This window comes from Ambystoma mexicanum, chromosome 11 (genome assembly GCF_040938575.1).
Source record: "Ambystoma mexicanum isolate Mex_15411 chromosome 11, UKY_AmexF1_1, whole genome shotgun sequence".
NCBI lineage: Eukaryota > Metazoa > Chordata > Amphibia > Caudata > Ambystomatidae > Ambystoma > Ambystoma mexicanum.
This window is the reverse complement of record NC_090934.1, coordinates 203360621-203380043: the sequence shown is the minus strand read 5'-3', so window position 1 is coordinate 203380043 and position 19423 is coordinate 203360621. Positions and strand designations below refer to the sequence as shown.

General features: G+C 50.5%; 2 protein-coding genes across 3 annotated transcripts in view; one reads left to right on the top strand and one right to left on the bottom strand.

Annotated features, from left to right (window-relative positions):
* The window catches only part of UBXN11 (UBX domain protein 11), a 286049-nt gene that overhangs the window by 257532 nt on the left and 9094 nt on the right, over nt 1–19423 (top strand). The gene's annotated exons all lie outside the window — the stretch shown is intronic.
* The window catches only part of SH3BGRL3 (SH3 domain binding glutamate rich protein like 3), a 73025-nt gene continuing 56852 nt past the window's right edge, over nt 3251–19423 (bottom strand). Inside the window, exon 3 of the mRNA XM_069622847.1 lies at nt 3251–3451. Coding sequence (XP_069478948.1) covers nt 3359–3451 — 93 coding nt within the window. The 3' untranslated portion in view covers nt 3251–3358. The remainder of the gene's footprint in view (nt 3452–19423) is intronic.

The window sequence follows — 19423 nt, the reverse complement described above, 5'->3', positions numbered from 1 at the left end:
TTAGTTTTGCCTTGATATGTTTTTTAATAGGTGCGGGGACCAGCCACCACCTTTACTCATTGTTTGCTTTCTTTCTGCCTTCGTTTGTGTTATTTTTCTTTCTTTTTTAAATGGCGCAACTGCAAGCTGAGAGCCTTAATGACGAGTCGATTTTAGGTTGAGTGGTTACAGGCTGTCGGAACTGGTCTTTTCTTGCAAGTGCGAGACTTCTAACATTTAAGGAAAAAGTACATTGAAAAAGTAAATTGTAAAACAATACATTTTTAGCTAGGCTGGTGCATCTCGAAGTGGGGAATTGTAAATAATCCTGAACTTCCCTTAACTGGCTTCCCTTTTAATAAAAGTTTCATTAGAATGCTGAAACATAGAGGGAAGAGTTTAAAACAGTCTTGCATTTGGCTTGGAAAGCCTAGTGGCTCCTTAATTTGGGTGGGCTGTGTGCAGAAAAAGGTATTCAGCTGTTTAGTGAAAATAGAAGTACTTTTTAGCTGTGGCTATTAGGTGGTGCATTGGAGTACAGATAGGAGGGAGCTGTAAATCCTATTTTGATCAAGTTACCCAACGGTTTCCTTTTATTTATTTTTAACCATGCATGCTGTCATCATAACCCTGGCATCCGTCCATTCTTATCCAACACATATCCATAGCTCATTCCCTTTTCCCCCCAGAAAAGTGTAGAATGAGACCTGTTTGTTTTTTGGCATAAATGGCTGCAGATTTATTCCACAATAACACCAAACCAAAACCACACTGCACACATTTGTGGAAAAATTACTCATAAGATGCGCGACTGCTCCGTGTCCAAAATAACCTGCTTCCCCCTTTCCTTCCCCAAGCGTCCAGAATAGGCCCAACTCTCCTAGCCTTTGCGTCCGAGCCTCTCCTGCCCATGCAGGCGCTCCTGGGCGGGGAGAGTGCCGTTTCCTTGGGAGAAGCTGAGCCCTAGTTGTTCCTCCCAGACGCCCCTGCCGCTTAGGCTCCCAAGGGGTGCTGGGTCTGAGAAGAGCGAAGACCCTTCTTGCTTTCTCCTGGCTCATCCGGAGTCTGTCTCATGTGTTTGTTTGGCCAAACACTGCCACGCCACGAGTGGGTTACCGCCCACCGTGGCTCCACCCTTCCTCTTACATTTCCAGGATTTTTGTGCAGATATTCCAAAAGAACAGATCCATGCCCAATGGGGTCAAGTGCACACCATCCTTGAGGAAGTACTCAGGGGATTTCAGATTGATCAGACCGTGCCTGATCTGCCCAAAGCCCCTGCCCCTGCAGAACATTGCTATTGCTCAGTTCAGCTTCCTCCTGGATTTCTCCACTGCTGGGTGATTATCTGCACCTCTCCATTCTGGCCTCGGGATGATCTCTGACCAAACAATTTCTGTTTCCCCCAGTTGTCCTGCTAGTTCTTGCAATGAGAACATCATTTCACGCATTAGCGCCCCACTCCCCAAGTGTGTGAGATTGTTACCCCCTAAGTAGATAACCAGTATGTCTGGCTTTTGCTCAATGCTCAACAATCTGTGCACCTGCCTCTGCAATTGTTCCCATTTCATCCCGGCACACGTGCCAACCTATCCTGAACTCGCCCGCCGTCAGCTTTTCTTGTTCCTCTGTCCAGCTTGCCCCTGCTCTAGACACAAGAGTGTCCTACCACCCATGCTGATCTCTTCCTTCTTCGAGCAGGTGCTGGTGAAAAAAGAAGGAAAACACTTAAACCTTACAACCAGATTTCCACCTCCCAATCTGCTTGATTGCCACTTCCCCCATGCCAACAGCTGCTGCGGATGTAGCAGCCCCTATCCGGAATGAGTGTGTCCCAAAGACCCCTTCCGTCTCCCCAATTCCCTCTAATGCCAGCTCCATCACTCTTTTAAACTGGAAGCGACTTAGCGCTGAACCATCCTGGTGGATGAGTAGTGGAGCCTCCTTTACCGAGGGGGGTCTCAACTTGAGGTATCCTGACACTGCCCTGACTGGGCATATCGTGCTCCCTGTGATGAGCTGTAATGACACTGTGCACCCTTTGCCTTCCTGATCCGTCTTTGAGCTTTTTAGCCATAAAGTCACTTGAAGCTCTGAACAGTGCACATCCTGTATTTGTAAAAATCTCATCCCCTTTGCACCTTTGTTCTCTGGTACCAGTTCACTTACCCTGAATGCCCCAAAGAAAGCTAACGTGAAAGCAGCTCTGAACAATGCTGCTTCGTAATCCCCATGGGAGATTTGCCCTAGGCAAACCACCACCTTCTGCAGCTTGACCACGTCAATGGGCCTCCTTTAATCCCCTCTAGACTTTACTTGCTTGGCGCACCCTTTCATCGTTATACCAATATAATGCTCTTTAGAAGGGTTGTTCTTCCCCCCTAACCCCCATCCCACCCCCACAGTTTACAGAAGTGGGCGATAGCTGCTAGATGGTGAGCCATCCAAGACCTGGTTTTCCCCTCACGCCATCCCCAGCCCACAAAGGCCCTTACCGGTGACTATTGCTGGTTTACTCCTAGTACCTCTCGTTTGAAATTCAGGTACCTCTCCCAGCAATCCTTATACCTCCTTGTTGTGCCTGGTGCCAGAGCCGTCTGTATGAGGGTACTTGGATTACCCCAATCATGTCCCACCACTGAGATTTGAACGGGGACATCACCTTCTCTGCTCCCGGGCAACTCTCTCGGAATTTCTCCCACTGTAAACGAGAGAGAGCATCAGCTGCCGTGTTCTGTACCCCCGGAATGTGCCTGTCTCGCACCTCTATATTTCTCACTAGCATGGATCTCTGAAGCTCCCTTAGTAGACGCAAAACCCTTCTGCCACTGGCGGAACCTTGGTTCATGATTTGGACCACCACTAAGATGTCCGACCAGAGCATGATTCTGCTGTTCGCCAGCTGTTCCCACCACAGTTTAAATGCTACCACGATGGGGAAGAGCTCCAAAACCGTGATGTCCTTAGTGACCCCTTTCCGATGCCATTCCTCCGGCCATGCCATGCCACACCACTTGCTGTCAAGGATTGCCCCGAACCCCAACGTGCCAGATGAATCTGTGAACAATGAAGATTCCCCCTGCTAATAGCGCAGGGAGCTCTTGATTCTATTAAAGACAAGGAGGCAAGCATTAAGCTTTCTCTTCTCTTTAATTCACTCTCCAGCAGTTTCAACAAATACCTCATATTTCGTGAAAATATATAAAACCTTTTTTTTCAATAAAAACTTCAAGTCCCTTCATTCTCTATAGTTCTAGTCTCTAGTCTCTGTGCCTTAGCCCTTCCTGTTCCTGTGTTCCTCCTCTTCTTTGACTGCTTAACTGTAATCCTCTGTAACATTAACTTGCCAACGGACCCAACAGCTTCACTCTTCCTGCTTTCAGCAGAATTCGATCTCTTGCCTCGAAATTTGAAATCTGATCGGAACCATCCAACTTCTTTGAAAGGAATCATCCGTTCTTTTGGTCATCTCCTAGCATCAAAAATAAACAATAGAGATATGTTAGGGCTGGGAATACACACCCTATTTTGAGGAGAAAACGGTCATCATGGTTATTCACAATTCATATGTCCTTCATTACAATACTCTTCCCGTTTTCTGTGTATCTGGGTCGGGAATGTAATGCTCGCCTCCTTGTCTTTAATAGAATCAAGAGCTCCCTGCGCTATTAGCAGGGGGAATCTTCATTCTATGTCAAGACGGAGGCGAGCATTAAGCTTGTGCAAAGCTTCTTGCCCCTGCCACCGTGTTGATTGGTCTAAAATAAAACGTCCTAAACGTTTTATCACTAGCCCAATCTGCTGCCTTCATGATATCTTGTAAGGTTGCGCCTTGCCCTAATGCTTTAGACGCCATCGCTGCTCTGACAGAGTGTGCTCCAAATGCAGATACATAATGCCCGCTAAGCTCATGATATCTCTGACCCATCTCGCTATTGTGGCGCCTTTGTGTGGTTTTCTGCGCGCTATAAGTAGTTGGGTTGTACCTACTGGTCTCATTTCCGCTGTCCTACTCTCATATTCCTTAATACATGAGGCCACGCACCATTTTGGATAGTCCTGCATGTATGGATATGTGATTGCAGATGAGTCTGTTTTAGTTCTCTTCGCCAGGTAGAAGGTTACACCTTCCGGTCCATACGTTTTCCTATCTATTTCTAGTGCCTTCACGTCTGCTACTCTCCTGCACGATACCATACACAGTAGCATGGCTAGTTTCCCTGATAGTTGTTCTAACGATAGATATCTTTTGCTAGGCCAGTCTGATAGTAGCTTCAGCACCACCGACACGTCCCATAATACTTTATATTTAGGTTGAGGTGGCTTCCTAAATCTTATTCCTTTCAGGAGTCTAATCACTGCTATGTTCTCCCCTGCTGGAGTACCATCAAGAGGTGTGTGACCTGCTGAAATTGCAGATCTGTAGACTCCTATGGTTCTATATGCTTTGCCGTCCTGCAGAAGCTCTGCCAAGAAGTTCAGTATTTCGACTAAAGGTGCAGAAACGGGATGAAGATCTCTCCTTCTGCACCATGATGACCACTTATTCCAAGCTGCGTCGTAGCTCCTTCTGGTTGAGGGTGCCCAAGACTCGGCGATAAGACTTGCAGCCTGCGCCGAAATGCCTGGGAGGTTCCAGCGTCTCCTGCTATCCTGCACGCCATCAATGGCAACGTCCCCTTCACTCTCAGAGGGTGAAATGACCCAACTGGGTCTGTGAGCAGGTTCACTCCTTGTGGCAGTATTCTCGGATAATCTACTAGCATTTCTATGAGTGCTGGGAACCAAACTTGTGATTTCCATATTGGCGCTATTGGTATCAGATTCGCTGCTTCCCTGCGAGCTTTCGCTAGCACTCTGCTCAACATTAGGAACGGCGGGAAGGCGTATAGAGTCTGTTCCCTCCAGTCCTGCAGGAAGGCATCTACTCCAGCTGCTGCTGGGTCTAATCTCCAACTGAAGAACCTCGTCGTCTGTGCGTTCAGTCTGGATGCAAACAGATCTGTATGGACCGGCCCCCAAAGTTCTTCCAGCTGTCGAAAAACTACTTGGTCCAGCTTCCAGTCGCTGGAGTCCGAGAGGTACCTGGAGTTCCAGTCTGCTATCACGTTCTGTGATCCTGGCAGGTATTCCGCTACCACTGAATCCCTGATTCCAGACAGGGGTGCCAGAAATCCTTGGCTATCTCCGCCAGAAGTTTGGATCTCATTCCACCTAGATGATTGATATATTTCACTGCTGAAATGTTGTCCATTTTCAACAGAATACAGGAGTTCACTTTCCCTCTCGTAAACGCCTTGGTCGCAAATGACCCTGCTAGTAATTCTAGACAGTTGATGTGCAGTTTGAGTTCTTCCGAGCTCCACTTCCCTCCTGTCTGCAGGTCTCCGCAACGGGCTCCCCAGCCTGCTCTGCTGGCGTCCGACTCTATGATCAGGTCTGGACGGTCGCCGAAAATGGCTCTCCCGTGCCATGCTTCCATATTTGCTAGCCACCACTCCAGCTCTGTTCTGGCCTCCTGGTCGATGTGGACCAGCTGTTGATATTGCAGACCCTGCTGAAGGTGTCTTATCTTTAGTCTCTGAAGGGCTCGATAGTGTAGGGGCCCCGGGAATATTGCTTGTATGGAGGCTGCTAGGAGGCCCACCACTCGAGCTATTGTGCGTAGTGATATAACTGCTCTGCTGAGACATGTCTTTATCTCTCTTTTTATGTCTCGTATTTTTCTGTTTGGAAGTTCTAGTGTCGCTGATCTGGTGTCTACCACGAAACCTAGAAATTCTATTCTCTTGGCTGGTCTCATTTCCGATTTTTCTCGGTTCACTAAAAATCCCAGCGACGTCAGGAGACTCACTCCCCAGCTGGTTTGATAGTGGAGAGTCTCCCTGCAGCTGGCCATCAGCAGGATATCGTCTAGATATATAATCATACGAATCCCCTTCTCCCTGATCGCTGCCGCTACTGGTTTCATAATTTTTGTGAAGGCCCAAGGTGCTGATGCCAGGCCAAACGGCATGGTAGCAAACTGCCATAATAGCTCGCCCCAGTAGAATGCTAGGAATGGGCGGAAATCTTTTCGAACTGGTATCGTCAGATAAGCGTCTTTGAGATCTATTCTCACTAACCAATCGTCTTGTCGGAGTGTGTCTCTGAGATGATGAGTTCCTTCCATTTTGAAATGGTTGTAAGTTACCCATCTGTTCATGTCTTTTAGTTTTATTACGGGTCTCACTTTGTCCTTTCGATGGACTAAGAACATGTTGCTCACAAATTTGGGAGGGGTCACGCAAGGCTCTATCGCTTGTTTTCCCGCTAACTGCAGCAGTTCTGTGTGCACGAGATCTATCTCTTTTTGTGTTTTCGCTAGGGGACGTGGTGCCTGACCCTGGTAGGGAGTCTCTATAAAATCTATGAGCATGCCTTTTGCCATCTGCAACACCCATGCATCGCTGGAAAGCGCTTTCCAGTTCTCCCAGAAAATTGCTGTCCTCCCCCCAACTGGTGGATAGTTTGCGACTCTCACCTGTGGAAGAATTTTGTCCTCTCCCTTGTCCTCTGCTACATCTCCCTCTCGGGAAGCGACCCCTCGGGGGGAAGAAGACGTCTGGCTGTCTGTTTTCCCAGTAATTACTCCTGTTTCCTTGAGGCCTTCTGTAAGCTTTGTAGCGACTGGCCGCTCGGCCTCTAGAACGACCGGTCCCTCCAAAAATTTGTGTCGGGGAAAATCTTTTTCATGGATGCCTGGGCCTTTTCTAGGGAAGTGTATGTTCCAACAAACCTCCCCATTTCTTTTCCGAAGGTGTCCCCGAATAGAAGGCCTTGTGCAGCTTTGCCTGCTTCATAGGACGACAGGTCTCCTAACTTCCGATCGATTTTTAGCAGAAGCCCTTTCCTGCGTTCAGAAGAAATTGCGCAGTTCGCATTTCCTAGCAGACATACTGCTCTCTGGGCCCAGTTTGCCAGAACTCCTGGGTCCACTTCTTCCCCCGTGTCCCTCGGACGTTCGGCCAGATCCATGATCTTCGCTAATGGACCCGCTAGGTCAAGAAGCTTCTCCTGACAGCTTTTCCAAGAGCGGTTAATGCCTTTTCTTGGATCTTTATTCGCCTTTGATACAAATGACAACATTTTCGGATCAAGCTACGGAGCCTCTGCTACTTTCCCCGGTAGCTCTGGTTTCGGGCACTCTGCCCTCATCCTTTGCCTCACTTCTTTTTCTAAGGCCTTGCGCAATCTCTGCGTCATATTTCGCCACTCTTGGCGACGGTACCCATTCTGATGACCTTGGGTTCTTGATCTCCTCGGGGTTAAACATATCAGAGGTCTCCTCCTCCTCCAAATTGTTGAGCTTTCTGAGCCTCTTCCTCGGCGGAGGTTGGCTGCTCTCGTCCCCCTCGTTGTCCGCCTCTTCTTGCGAGGAGGTAGGGGATTCTGGGATTTCCTCTTCGGGGAAACCTCCCTCTATGTTGCCCATATTATCATCCCCTGGGTAGGGGGTCTCGAGGCTCGGCACCTGTGTTTTCTTTATGAACGCTTCTCTTAGCTTACTAAAAGCGTCTCCAGCCTCCGGGGCCTCAGTATTTGCCCCCTCAGTTTGGCCCGGGGGTCAGAAGAGTCCTTGCTCTTCCGGGCCTTGGTACACCCCTTGGGGTCGTTTGCAGCGACCCCGGTGGACGTGCTGTCTCTGGTGCATTTACCTTGAGTACTCGGGTATAATTCTATGGTATGTAGTCTTGCAGGGGTCTCACACCCTGTGCTACTGCCTCTGTGAGCGAGTCTCCCAGCACTTCTTTAAAGCTGTAGGCTAAATCCTCTGGGTAGGTGGCCTCCTGCTCCTCATCACTCCACTCAAAGTTAGACATTACTGTGCTGTTCAGGTGCCTTCCCAATACCTTTCCAGGTGTAGGTGCACGTCCACTGCTCCACTCTGAGGCTGCACCTGTCTGCCCTTTTTTCCTGCTGTGCAGGATGCTTCAGATATGGGCTTATGCTTTATATGAGAAAGAATATGTTTTTCAGCTATCTGCAATGTTATTTTATTACTTTCCTGAGCTTATTAGTGCTCCGAACACGAAACGCGGTGAAAATCCCTTCAAAATTCCGCAATCTCACCGCGTCGTGTAACTTTCTCCTCCTCCCCAAGGGTGGGGGGCCCTCAGGAGCCGAGCGCTCACGCTCTGATAGGCTCCTGTGTGCTTCACTCTCCCAGGAGGAGGGAACTCCCCCTCTCCTAGGGCACGAGCTTCCGGGTCCTCGTGCTCCGCCCCCACGAGGGTGGGGGCTATCTCCCTCCTAAACGCGAGCGAGAAGGCAAACCTCCCGCTCGCTTTGCTTGCTCCGCCCCCCCAAGGGTGGGGGCCGCTAGCCCGCGATCGCGCTACGGGCTTACTTGGGGAGATCGGCAGGCCCCTACTGTGTCGGTAATGTGGCACGGGGCCGCCGAATCTCCTCAGCTAAAATATAAATCGTCACGCTGCGCGCCGCGCTATGTCACATCTCACAAACACTCCAATGACAATGTCTTCTTATAGATACGTTAACACAATTTCACATGCACATTATATAAACAAATTCACAGAGCTCTACAATAACGTGTTACTTATCTGGAGAGCAGGAAAAGAAGAGGAGGAACACAGGAACAGGAAGGTCTAAGGCACAGAGACTAGAGACTAGAACTACAGAGAATGATGGGACTTGAAGTTTTTATTGAAAAAAAAAAGTTTTATATATATTTTCACGAAATATGAGGTATTTGTTGAAACTGCTGGAGAGTGAATTAAAGAGAAGAGAAAGCTTAATGCTCGCCTCTGTCTTGACATAGAATTTGCACCTGTCCTCACTGTTACCTTTGCTACGAAAACGAAAAGCTCCTTCCGCGACTCCTGGGCGGGTGTCCTTCGCGGTGGCTGGATGCTGTCTTCCTTACAGATCCTGTCTGTTATAAAGAGGGAAACCCCTCCCCTTTCTTTTGTCTGCCCTTCGCGGGCTTTCCCCGAGTTTCGCCCCGCTTTCTTGTTTCGCAGGCTTTGCTTGTGTTTTGCCGCGCTGAGCACGGCGCCTCCCCTTTCTCTAGAGAGGGAGAGGTCAGGGAGGGGGACACTGCCCGGGTTATCGGGGGTGCCTTCTCCATTTTGCGGTGCCTTTTTGTGTTCGTCGTCACCTTCACACCAGTGCCAGCTGCTAATGACTTTTAAAAAAAAACATTTATTGGTATTTCTTAAATATGCAAACATTGAACTTTAAACATTCGGACAGGACATACAAAGGAGAAAAGGTACAAATAATAGAGAGTGCAATAAAGGAAGCATCACAGTGGAGGTATAATCTATACCTTATTCACGCTGTAGTATCGTGAGTCCGGTTGGGTTTATTGTCCTGCTAATTCAGAGTTCCATCTACTCTGGGTGGATTGTTGGGAAGACCTGTAGACAATCTGCCTTCCTGACGTTTATATATTCAGTGCACGTGTTTTTGGTTCCACTGTCAGCTAATGGGTGTAGACAATCTTTTTCTTTGAACTGTGGTAAATAGAGCTGTTATTAGTTCTCTGGGTTAGCTTCCATTTGTGGCTCTAGGTTCTCCTCCTCCGCTTGACTCAGGAGGTAGTGAATGTACGGGTCCCATATGGTGGCAGGGGCCGAACAGTAAGACGTTAAGCCTCTGTATCCTGTCTGTGTCATTGCACCTCACCACGTCTGCTTGACAGTCCTCAATTTTGGGATGTGCTGGACCTTTCCATTGTATTGCCAACCGTCTTTTCGCCAATAGCAAGAGTAGCCCAGCCAACCGCCTCCTGCCCTTGGGGATAGGTCTGGTGTACCCTAGGATGGCCGTCATGGGGTTTAGATCCAGTCCCTCATCGATAATTTCACCTTAGTTTTTGTATACTGTTTCCCAGAAGGTGTGTACTGCGGGGCACTCGCATGAAGTCGACCATTGGTTCGTTACATCTGATGCAGCTAGTGGACACCCCCGGGAAGTAGTTGTGGATCTGAATAGGGGTATAGTAGAATTGATGCAGACATTGCTAATGTATTAGTTTGTATGTAGTGTTTATCGCAGTTTTTTTTTTTTGTTCCCTCACAGCAGTATTTCCACTCCCTTTCGTGTATCACGTGCCCTAGTGATTGTTCCCACCCCTCCTTAGGTGATACATCCTGTAGTTTAGAATCCTGACAAAAGGCATACAGGACTTAGACCACCCTCCTATGTTGCCCCCCAGAGATCATCTTGTCGAGTATTGGGGCGACTGGTGGTTGTTCTGGGAAAGTCGGGAACCTCTTCTGGAGGGTTGTTCTCAACCTATAGTATAGAAACACATCCAGGGGATTAAGGTCCCCCTTTGTCTTTAACTCTTCTAATGTAATGAACCTCCCCTCGGGGAACAGGTTGCGATAACTGTGCACTTCTAATCTTCGCATTAGTTTGACAAAGCCCCTTTCTGATGTGAGTGGGATTGAGACCGGTAACACTGTGGTATAGAGGACCTCTGTCTTTGATCTCCACTCTATGCGTACCCAAGCAGTGCAGGTGAGTTCCACCATATTTCTAGCCCTGCGTCCCTTGTTGGGGGCGGTGAGGATACTGGAGCGTAGCAAAAAGGGATCTGCCAGTGCCCTCTCCACCTCTACCTGTCTTCTCTCCTGTGGACCACCAAACCAATAAAAGGGAAAACCCTGCCTGCGCTACAGTATATGTTTCTAAATCTGGAACCGCCAGTCCTCCCCTATTTATGGTTGCTGTAAATTTGTCCCACAATATCCTCCGCTCTTTACCGGCCCAAATGAGTTGAGTGACTATGGACTTTGCCTCCTGAAAGTAGTCGGCAGGGACTACTATAGGTACTTTAAGAAACACATAAGAATCAGGGAAGCAGCACCATTTTGACCAATGTGATCCTACCATACAGGTTAAGTGACAAGTTCTTCCACCTATTGGCTGCCTCCCTTGTTCGGTCGAGTACTTTTTGGTAGTTGCTTTAGAATATTGTGAGCGTGTTTCTGTCTATAGTGACCCCTAGATAGCGGGTTTGTACAATGTGCCATTTGAACCACCATTTGTCAGCACACTCTCTGTTAGCGGGAAGAGGACTGACTTGGTTGTGTTGATCACAAGGCCAGAGAAGAGCCCCTATTTAGCGACATATTCCATAATGGGGTCCAGGTTCCGTTCCGGGTCTTTGAAGAACAGCACCATATCATCAGCGTATAACGAGATGATCGCCCTGTGACAGAAGAGCCGGACGCCCCTGTGGATATGGATATCCCTAACCCTTTCTGCCAGCGGCTTAATCGCAAGAGCGAACAGGAGTGGGGAGAGGGGGCATCCCTGTCTTGTGCCCCTGCCGAGAGTTCTCACTGGGGCACAAGACACCCACTTACCCTCACTCTGGCAGTGGGTGACTCATACAGCAATGCCACCATTGCGATATATTGCTCTCCTAACCCCATTCTGCGTAGGACTGCAAACAAGAAGGGTCATTCCACTGAGTCGAACGCCTTGGTGGCGTCTAGTAACGCAGCAACTATCTGGTCCTCCTGGTCAACTGTTGAGATCAGCCCGAATAGCCTCCTGATCCCGAAGGACATGGAGCAACCCGGGATGAATCTGGCCTGATCGGCTCTCACCATCTTATTCATTGAGGGTGCAAGTCTCGTGGCTAGTATTTTAGCTAATAACTTGTTATCAAAGTTAATAAGGCAAATCGGCCTGTATGATCGCAGCCATTTAGAGGCTTCCCGGATTTAGGTAGGACTGGAACTAGGGCCTCCCCCAGGGTTTCCGGAAGTCTCCCTTCCATGGCACTTTGCTGGTACATTTGCAGGAGATACAGGCCTATCTTGGGTGCATAGTATTTATAGAACTCTGAGGAAAATCCATCAGGTCTGGGAGCTTTCTCAGACGGGAGAGATCTAATGGCCACCAGTACTCTCCTGTCCTCATCTGCGCACCAGTACAAGGCCGACTGGTAGATATTCCTCTAACTCTGCTTGCAAGGTTTTTGTATGGGACGAGTACAGGTCTGTGTAAAAGCGGACAAACTCCTGAGTTATCACTGCATCATCGAATCTCTATACCCCTTGTTCGTTTATTATGGTCGTGACCCGCCCACCCCCATGCGTGACCAGCCGCGCAGCCTTTGCCAGTAGCCTCCCTGGTTTTTGCCCTTCCCCATACTGCCTCACGGCTGTTCCCCACCCCAATATTTTTGCCTCCCTGTGTACCAGTGTTTTAAACTGCTCCAAGGATTGCTTCATTTCGGCTTGTTGTCCGGTGATTCCTTGGTCCTCAGCCTCCTGTAGTATGCCTAGACGTGATTCAACAGAGTTTAGTTCTCGTCTGATCTGCCTAAGCATCCCCAACTCTTTGGCAATGCATTCCCCCCACCCCCCGAATCACAAATTTGAAGCTTTCCCAGAGGATTCCCGCCAACTGCACAGAGCCCTCTTTAATCTCAAAGAAGCTGTCTATGGACTTCGACATCTTCGCGGAACAGCATGTCCACCAGGGCCTCCCATTTTAACCGATGTGGCTTCCTCTCCCTCTCCCTCCCTGATAGTTCTATGTCCAATAATACCGGGGCATGATCTGAGAGTGTGCAGGCCAAGATGGTAACTTCCTTTATTGTCCCCATTAATGCCTGAGAGATCAAGAAAAAGTCCAAGCGTGATGCTGTGCCATGGACTGAAGTGTGGAAGGTGTATTGTCGTTCCCCCTGGTTCTTTAGTCTCCACACATCTTCTAGTTCCCACATCCGACTCATTCCCCTTATCTCATTCTGGCCTCTTGTCGGGGGTCTGGTCTGTTGTGCAGTCCAGAGTTGGGTCCATAACCTCATTAAAATCACACGCCCATATTATGTCCCCTGATGCAGCCTCCCCAAGCTGTCAATTAAGCCATTCTAAGGTTGTAACTGTCTTGATTAGGCCATAATAGTTAACCAGACTGCACAGGCGGCACTGTATAGTATCAGACCCCTCCCCTCACCATCCCTGGTTATGGAGATCGGGTTGAACCCTACCGTACTGTGAATAAGAGTGCACACCCCTCTCGCGTAGGAGGAGCAGGATGAAAAATATCAGTGGCATCCCCATGATTTACCGAAGCTCGCTTTGGTTGCTGTGGTGAGATGCGTCTCCTGCAGGAATGCAACTCCCACCTGGTGGTGTTGCAGATAGAGTAGAAACCTACGGCATTTTGACGGGCATTTCAGCCCTCGTATATTCCATGTTAGGTTTCTAATTGACCCAGCCATATCCTAGGTTGTCGCCTTCCCATTTCCATGCCGTCTTGCCCAGACTCGTGTGATCCAAGTCTTGGTCCAGTATTTTCCACTTTGTTCACCTCTTGGTTTCCTGTGTGATGTGATGCTTCCACTTAACACACACCCTCCCCCGCCCCACCGACAACTCCAACCTGTCAGTAAAGTGTACCCCCATCCCCCTTGACTGGCATCCCCAACTTGCCAACGTTTTGGATTGCTAACTTTGCTTCCGCTTGGGTGGCAGCTGATGGCCCGACCGCGTCTCCACACGTTCAGTGATGGGGTCCGTCACTGACCCCTCCTTCTCTCCTCAATGATTCTTCGAATCTGGATCCCCGTGGACTTCCATACATCTCGGGGCCATCTAAATCGTTGTTTCTCTGGGGTCTTGGGTTCCTAGGTAATTGTTCTAGGAATTCATCGGATTGTCGGGGGTATTGTCTGTTGTGCGGTCCAGAGGTGGGTCCGTAAACTCATTAAAATCATCCGCCCATATTATGTCCCCTGATGGAGCCTCACCTAGATGTCGATTAAACCATTCTAAGGTTGTAACTGTGTCTTGGTTAGACCCATAATAGTTAACCAGACTGCAGAGGCGGTGCTGTATAGTACCCCGTGGTGAGGAACAATGTACACCCCTCGTGCTCCACTCGGAGCTTGGCTGGAAACATCATGGCGTAGCGGATGCCTCGGTCCTGCATTCTCTTCTTTACATCAATATTTGTTCTCTGTGACGCCTGGACGTTATCGAAGAAGTCTGGGAAGATCATTATTGTGTCTCCGTTATATGCAAGAGTTCCTTTTTCTTTTGCTTCCCGTAATGCCGAATCCCAGTACCGATAGTTCAGCATTCATGCGATTATTGGTCGTGGTGGGGACCCTGTGATTGGCATCCTGCCATTGGGTATCATGGGTGCTCTTTCCACCACAAAGATGTCTGAGAAGCCTTTCCGCCCCAACGCGTCCCCTAGGATCTCCTCCACCAGCGATTCCATGTTCCGCTGGTCAACTGCCTCGGAGACTCTGATTATCAGTAAATTGTTCTGTCTGTACCTTGATTCTAAATCATCCTGCTTCTCCGTGAGTTCTCTTCATCTGTTGCAAGTCTCTTGACGTTGTGGTTGCCTCATCTTCAACCACTGAAATCCTCCCCTCCGCCTCATTCTGTCTCTCCCCATGTTTGTCCAGGACCTGCATGTGATCCACCTTGCATTTCAGCACATCCATCTTCCCGTCCAGGGATGGTATGCTACTCTGCAGCTGGCTGAACATTTCCTTTGTATCGTGAAATGCCGTTGAGGTGCCATGGGTGAGTTGTGGGTTGCTGCCTTCGGGCGAGTTCGTTATCTCGGCATGTTGGGGTTGCGAGGAAGCCTCAAACTGGAGCTTGGTTTGTTGTTAGCTGCTCTCGTTTGCCTTGGCCATCTTCCAATTGGTTATTATTCACCTGTTATCACCTGTTCTTCCGCCTATCCTTTTTGTGAGTTGCGTGCCCTTTTATCTTGGGTGGGTGCTGGCACCGTTTGCTGGATATCCCAATGTGAAGCTTCGGAGTATCATGTGGCTGGTGTGCCTTGAATCTTACCCTGGGTCCGTGTCACACCCTCTGGGGATCCTTATTTCTGGGCAACTTGGGTCGAGGCACCAGTTTGTTGTTCATGTTCTGGTCTCTCCCACCCCCCGCCCCTTCCCTATTCAAGCACGGGAAAGCTGTTGTTCACTTCTGCACAGGCCCCTGTACATGTGATGCGTCTGTGGTGGTGGCAGGGGTCCCACGGGTCCGTGGCTTGGGAGGTGTATGTCTGGCCCTGGAGTGACTGCTATTTTCTCTTTCGGCACTCTGCTAGGGATGTGGTTTGCAGGCCAGGTTCACGTTCCATCCCGATTTTATATCCTGTTGCGTGTCAGGAGGCTTCACCTCTTAATGCCCATAGAGACAGGCCTGATGTGCTTTTTAGCCGATAGATATGGGTATTGCCTGTATGTAGTTATGCGACAGTGGTGTATGGTGGTACGAGGAGGGCACTCCTATAGTGTTGGTTGATCCTTACAGTGTGCACCTCTCCTGTTGCGCTTATCTGTCCTATTGGTACAGATGTTACCTGCGCTGGCGTGAGGAGGCAGATCGGTGCATGCGAGGTGTTCTCTCAGTGCAGTTCACACCCCGCCGTCCAGTCCCCTGATGGTGCTCGGCATGCTGCACCTCCAGTGCTGACCTGTTTATGACAGATTGCCCCTCCAGCGATCAGCCGCTGGTTTTTGGGTAGATAAATGTTTGCTTGCACCCCAGCCTCTTTGCAGTCAGAGATATGTCATTGGTCAGCATGGAAGCCTCAGGGATTTCAGGTGTCTGACCTGTGGTGTTTACCAACAGTGTGGTCAAATGTTCTGGTGGTTCCGTCGTGCCGGGCTCACGTCCTCCGCGTTGTGTCCATGACTAGTCAGAGCTATGGGCGATTATGCGCTGGGATCAGCCTGGGGGCTGTCTAGGGAAGCAGTCTGCTCCTTCCCACTGTAATACTCCCTTGCTGCATGTTATCTTCTCACCCCCCACCCCCTCCCTCTCCTTCCATCTCCCCCTTCTGGGCACTGCACGTCGTGTTCAGTTCTTTACCGACATATGTTGTTGCCGGCCGGATATGCACTGCCCTATGTCTAGCAGTGCCTCTATCGGGGTCCGGATGGTGGGGAACAGCCTCCTTCGATTTTGCCTCTGCACAGGCCTTCCGGGCCGATAGTTGGTGCTTCACTGAGTCCTCCACGGCCTCGATTGTATAGACGTGCTGTGTTATTGCTGTCCTTGCTTTCATAGGATAGTCTGTAATAAGGCAGTTGTTTCGTTTGCAACTTAATTTTGCATGACCCGATGGGTCCGGTGGTGAACGGGCCTTTCTTCAGGGTAGCAGGCCCTCGCTGTCTCTGGTGGCCTTGCCTGGGCTCCGCCACTCCCCCTGAGGTGCCTCGCTGTGCTGCCTTGCTGTTACTGATGGTCTCAGGATCTTGAATTCCCCTGCTCTTTGCTGTGCGTCTGGAGCTGCTGCTCCCGCCCCTCCCTTCCCCCCCGCTTGATCAGGGGTGATACTGACGGGTCTCTGTGTCGATCATGTGTGGGGGAGGAGGGAATGCACTTACTCCTACGTCCCGTCCCCTTTCCTCCAGACTTATGGGACATCTCTCCGTCCTGTGGGACAGGACTGGAGCACTTTGCAAAAAGCAGCCAAAATCTTTTAAAAAATGTGTCCTTCCTCCCTTTCTTGCGTGGGGCGCGGCACGCGGCTGTAACACTGCCCACCTTGGCTCCGCCCCGCGCATCACCCATCAGTCTTTTTCTCTGCTCGTTCGGGACTGGACACACTTGCATCCGTGGAAGATTTTCTTCCCTTTTTCCTCTCTGACTCTCGCTAGCGATCGTGTACTAGTCTGTCTATGTCGTTCAAACTAGATTTTCCAGATTGTTCATCGTGTCACTGACGCTTTGCGAGGGTGGAACCCCATCCTCTTTGTTTAGAGTGTTTGGGTCCAGATCACCGTTGGGACTCCTGTTTTTACTGCGATTCCCTTTCGGCCCGGCCACTTCAACGTCAGTTGGAGCGGTGGGAGGAGGTGTTCTGACGAACTCCTCCTTCGCATTTTCAGGCGTTCATCGACAAAAAGAAGAAACGCCCGGTAAGTTCTTTACTTTTCAGAGCACCCCGGCTGGGGGATACCTTTCCGGGTTCCTCCCGCGCCGGGAGAGGTGTTGATCGCTCTGTCAACAGGGATTGTCCCGAGGTGCCCGTTGGGCCTAATAATTGTACCAGAGTTTTCTCTGAGGGTCTCCGTAAGGGGCCTGTGGATACCGGAGCACGCTCCGAGGCCCCTCCTGTGGGGGCTGCTTGTAGGCCCAGTTCTACTGAGTCATGGGGTACCGGAGCTTGCTCTGAGGCCTCTCTATCGGCTTCCCTCAAAAATAAGAACGGGTGCGCCCTGAGGCCTTGGTGGGGCTTGGTGTTACCGAACGGATGTTCGAGGCCCGCGCGAATAAGGCTGTTACCGGACCTGGGTACGAGGTCCCTCGTACAGAGGCTAAAGCTACCAACATTTCTGAGGGACCTGGCAAGGCCTTATCGGTGAAGGTTGTTTCTCACCGTTCCCGCGGCGACACCAGATCTGTTGAGGGGGCAAAGAAGGAAAATTCTTCTTTTACCAGCAGTGCTGAGGGCCTTCCTGAGAAGGCTAATTTGGTGGTTGGTATGTCGCAGAAACATTCCAGGCCTCATAGTACCGGCTCTGCCGAGGTTCCTTATGTTAAGGCTAAAGTTAAGACTCCTGATCCATCGACGGGGACTTCTGCCACACTTGGCGCAGTTCCCCTCAGGTGATGACAAAATGGCACCCGTTCCCGCCACAACCGCAGTGGCCATTTTGGGTACTACCCCTACAACTGCGCCATCGGCCTCAGGTGTAGGGCTTGGTTCCGTGGGTGAACATAGAGTTCCTTGTGCGCATCCTTATCGGCCAGTTTATGACTGGAATGCTCGGATGCCCTTTCCGCACAATGTTTCGTTGCCTGCGGGGTCGGCACCTTTGATTTATGTGGATACGTGGGTGGATGGGCCAGTGTGTGGCACCCTTCCCCATTACGTCCCTGGAATTGTCCTCCTCATGAGATGCCTCCTTTGGTTCCAAAACAGTCCCCGGAGGATGCTTTTTTCGGCACATTTCAGACGCTCATGGGTACCGACCCCATGAGGGAATATTTCAAAGGGCGTTTTAGGGAGATATGTCCATCCGCGCCTCCGGCTCCACCCGTTCCTCCGATGGTTCTGCCGGCGCCTCCCTTGCCTAAGGTGCCTTCCCCGACTCTTCTTCCTTTGCCACCATTGTCCCCCGTGGACAAGGCAGCGCCCGACACGGTTCAGCAGGATCCTGAACTGTCGGATGACGCGCAAGGCGATCAGGACGACGAGGACCTGCCCTGCTCTATTAGAGCTTTTCATGACCGGGTACTGGACATGATGTGCTTCTTGGATGTTGCGGTGCCTGAGGCAACTGCTCAGCAGGAGGGCGGGCTTTCTGGGGCGTTCACCCGGTCTCCTTTGGAGCTTACCGGCCTGTTCTTGCAGAAGGACTTTCTGGCTGAGGTCCGCAGGGTCTAGGAAAAGCCACACTCGTCAATAAGAAAATTGACGCGCGATACAGGCTGCATTCTTCGGAAGAGGTGGCCCTGTCGTCTTGCCCGCACCCCTCTTCCACAGTGGTGGCTGCGGCCACTTTGCAGTCCGGCCTGCAGCATCCTCTTCCACGACAGCTACTCAGATTCTGGGAAAGGATGATAAGCTACTTGACTCCCTTGGGAGAAAGATTTTTGCCAACTCGGCCTTGCAGCTCAGGCAGGCCAATACCGAACTGGTGTTAGCGGGGGCTAATATGTGGATGTGGAAAGGTCTGTCAGAGTTTCAGGAGTTCATCCCGGTCGAGAAGCTGGAAGACTTTAAAGCGGATTATCCAACGCCAGGGTCTTGGCCCAGGATCTCCTGGAGGCTGCGGCTCATCACGTAGACGGCTCGGGGCCTTATGCTGGGGGTTGATACCTCACGACAGGCGTGGCTGCATGCCACCAAATTCTCAAAAGAAGTGCAGGACAAGGTGTTGGACCTTGCGTTTGAATGGAAGGAGCTCTTCAATTGTACAACAGATGTAGAGCTGACCAAGTCAAAGGATAGCACTCAGACAGCTAAGTCCTGGTCGGTCCTTGTTAAGACCCCTTTCAAAACCCACAGACCGTTGTCGCAAAGTTGACCCTCCTCTGGCTTTAGGGGCTTCCTAGACCGGAAATCTCACAGAGTGGATACCCCTTTGGGGAATAAACGCCGGAGGCAACAACAGACTTGGTTTTTCTCCCGCTCCTCAGCCTCCTCCTCAGGTTCAGGTGGCAACACCACCGATAAACCTGCTTGCACGAGACCCCGGTGGGAGGATGCATTGCGTCTCATTGGGAGGCATGGCAGACCATCCCCGAAGACAGATGGGTCTTGTCAGTCGCTCGGGCTGGCTTCCGCTTACCCCTACCCCACCCTTCAACCATCCTTTTCAGCTGTCAGGCTCGCCCTCCCTCAAAGCTGAGGTTCAGAAACTTCTGGACCTCAGTGCTGTAGAACCCATTCCCCTTGGGGAGCGAGGGGAGGGCTTCTACTCCCG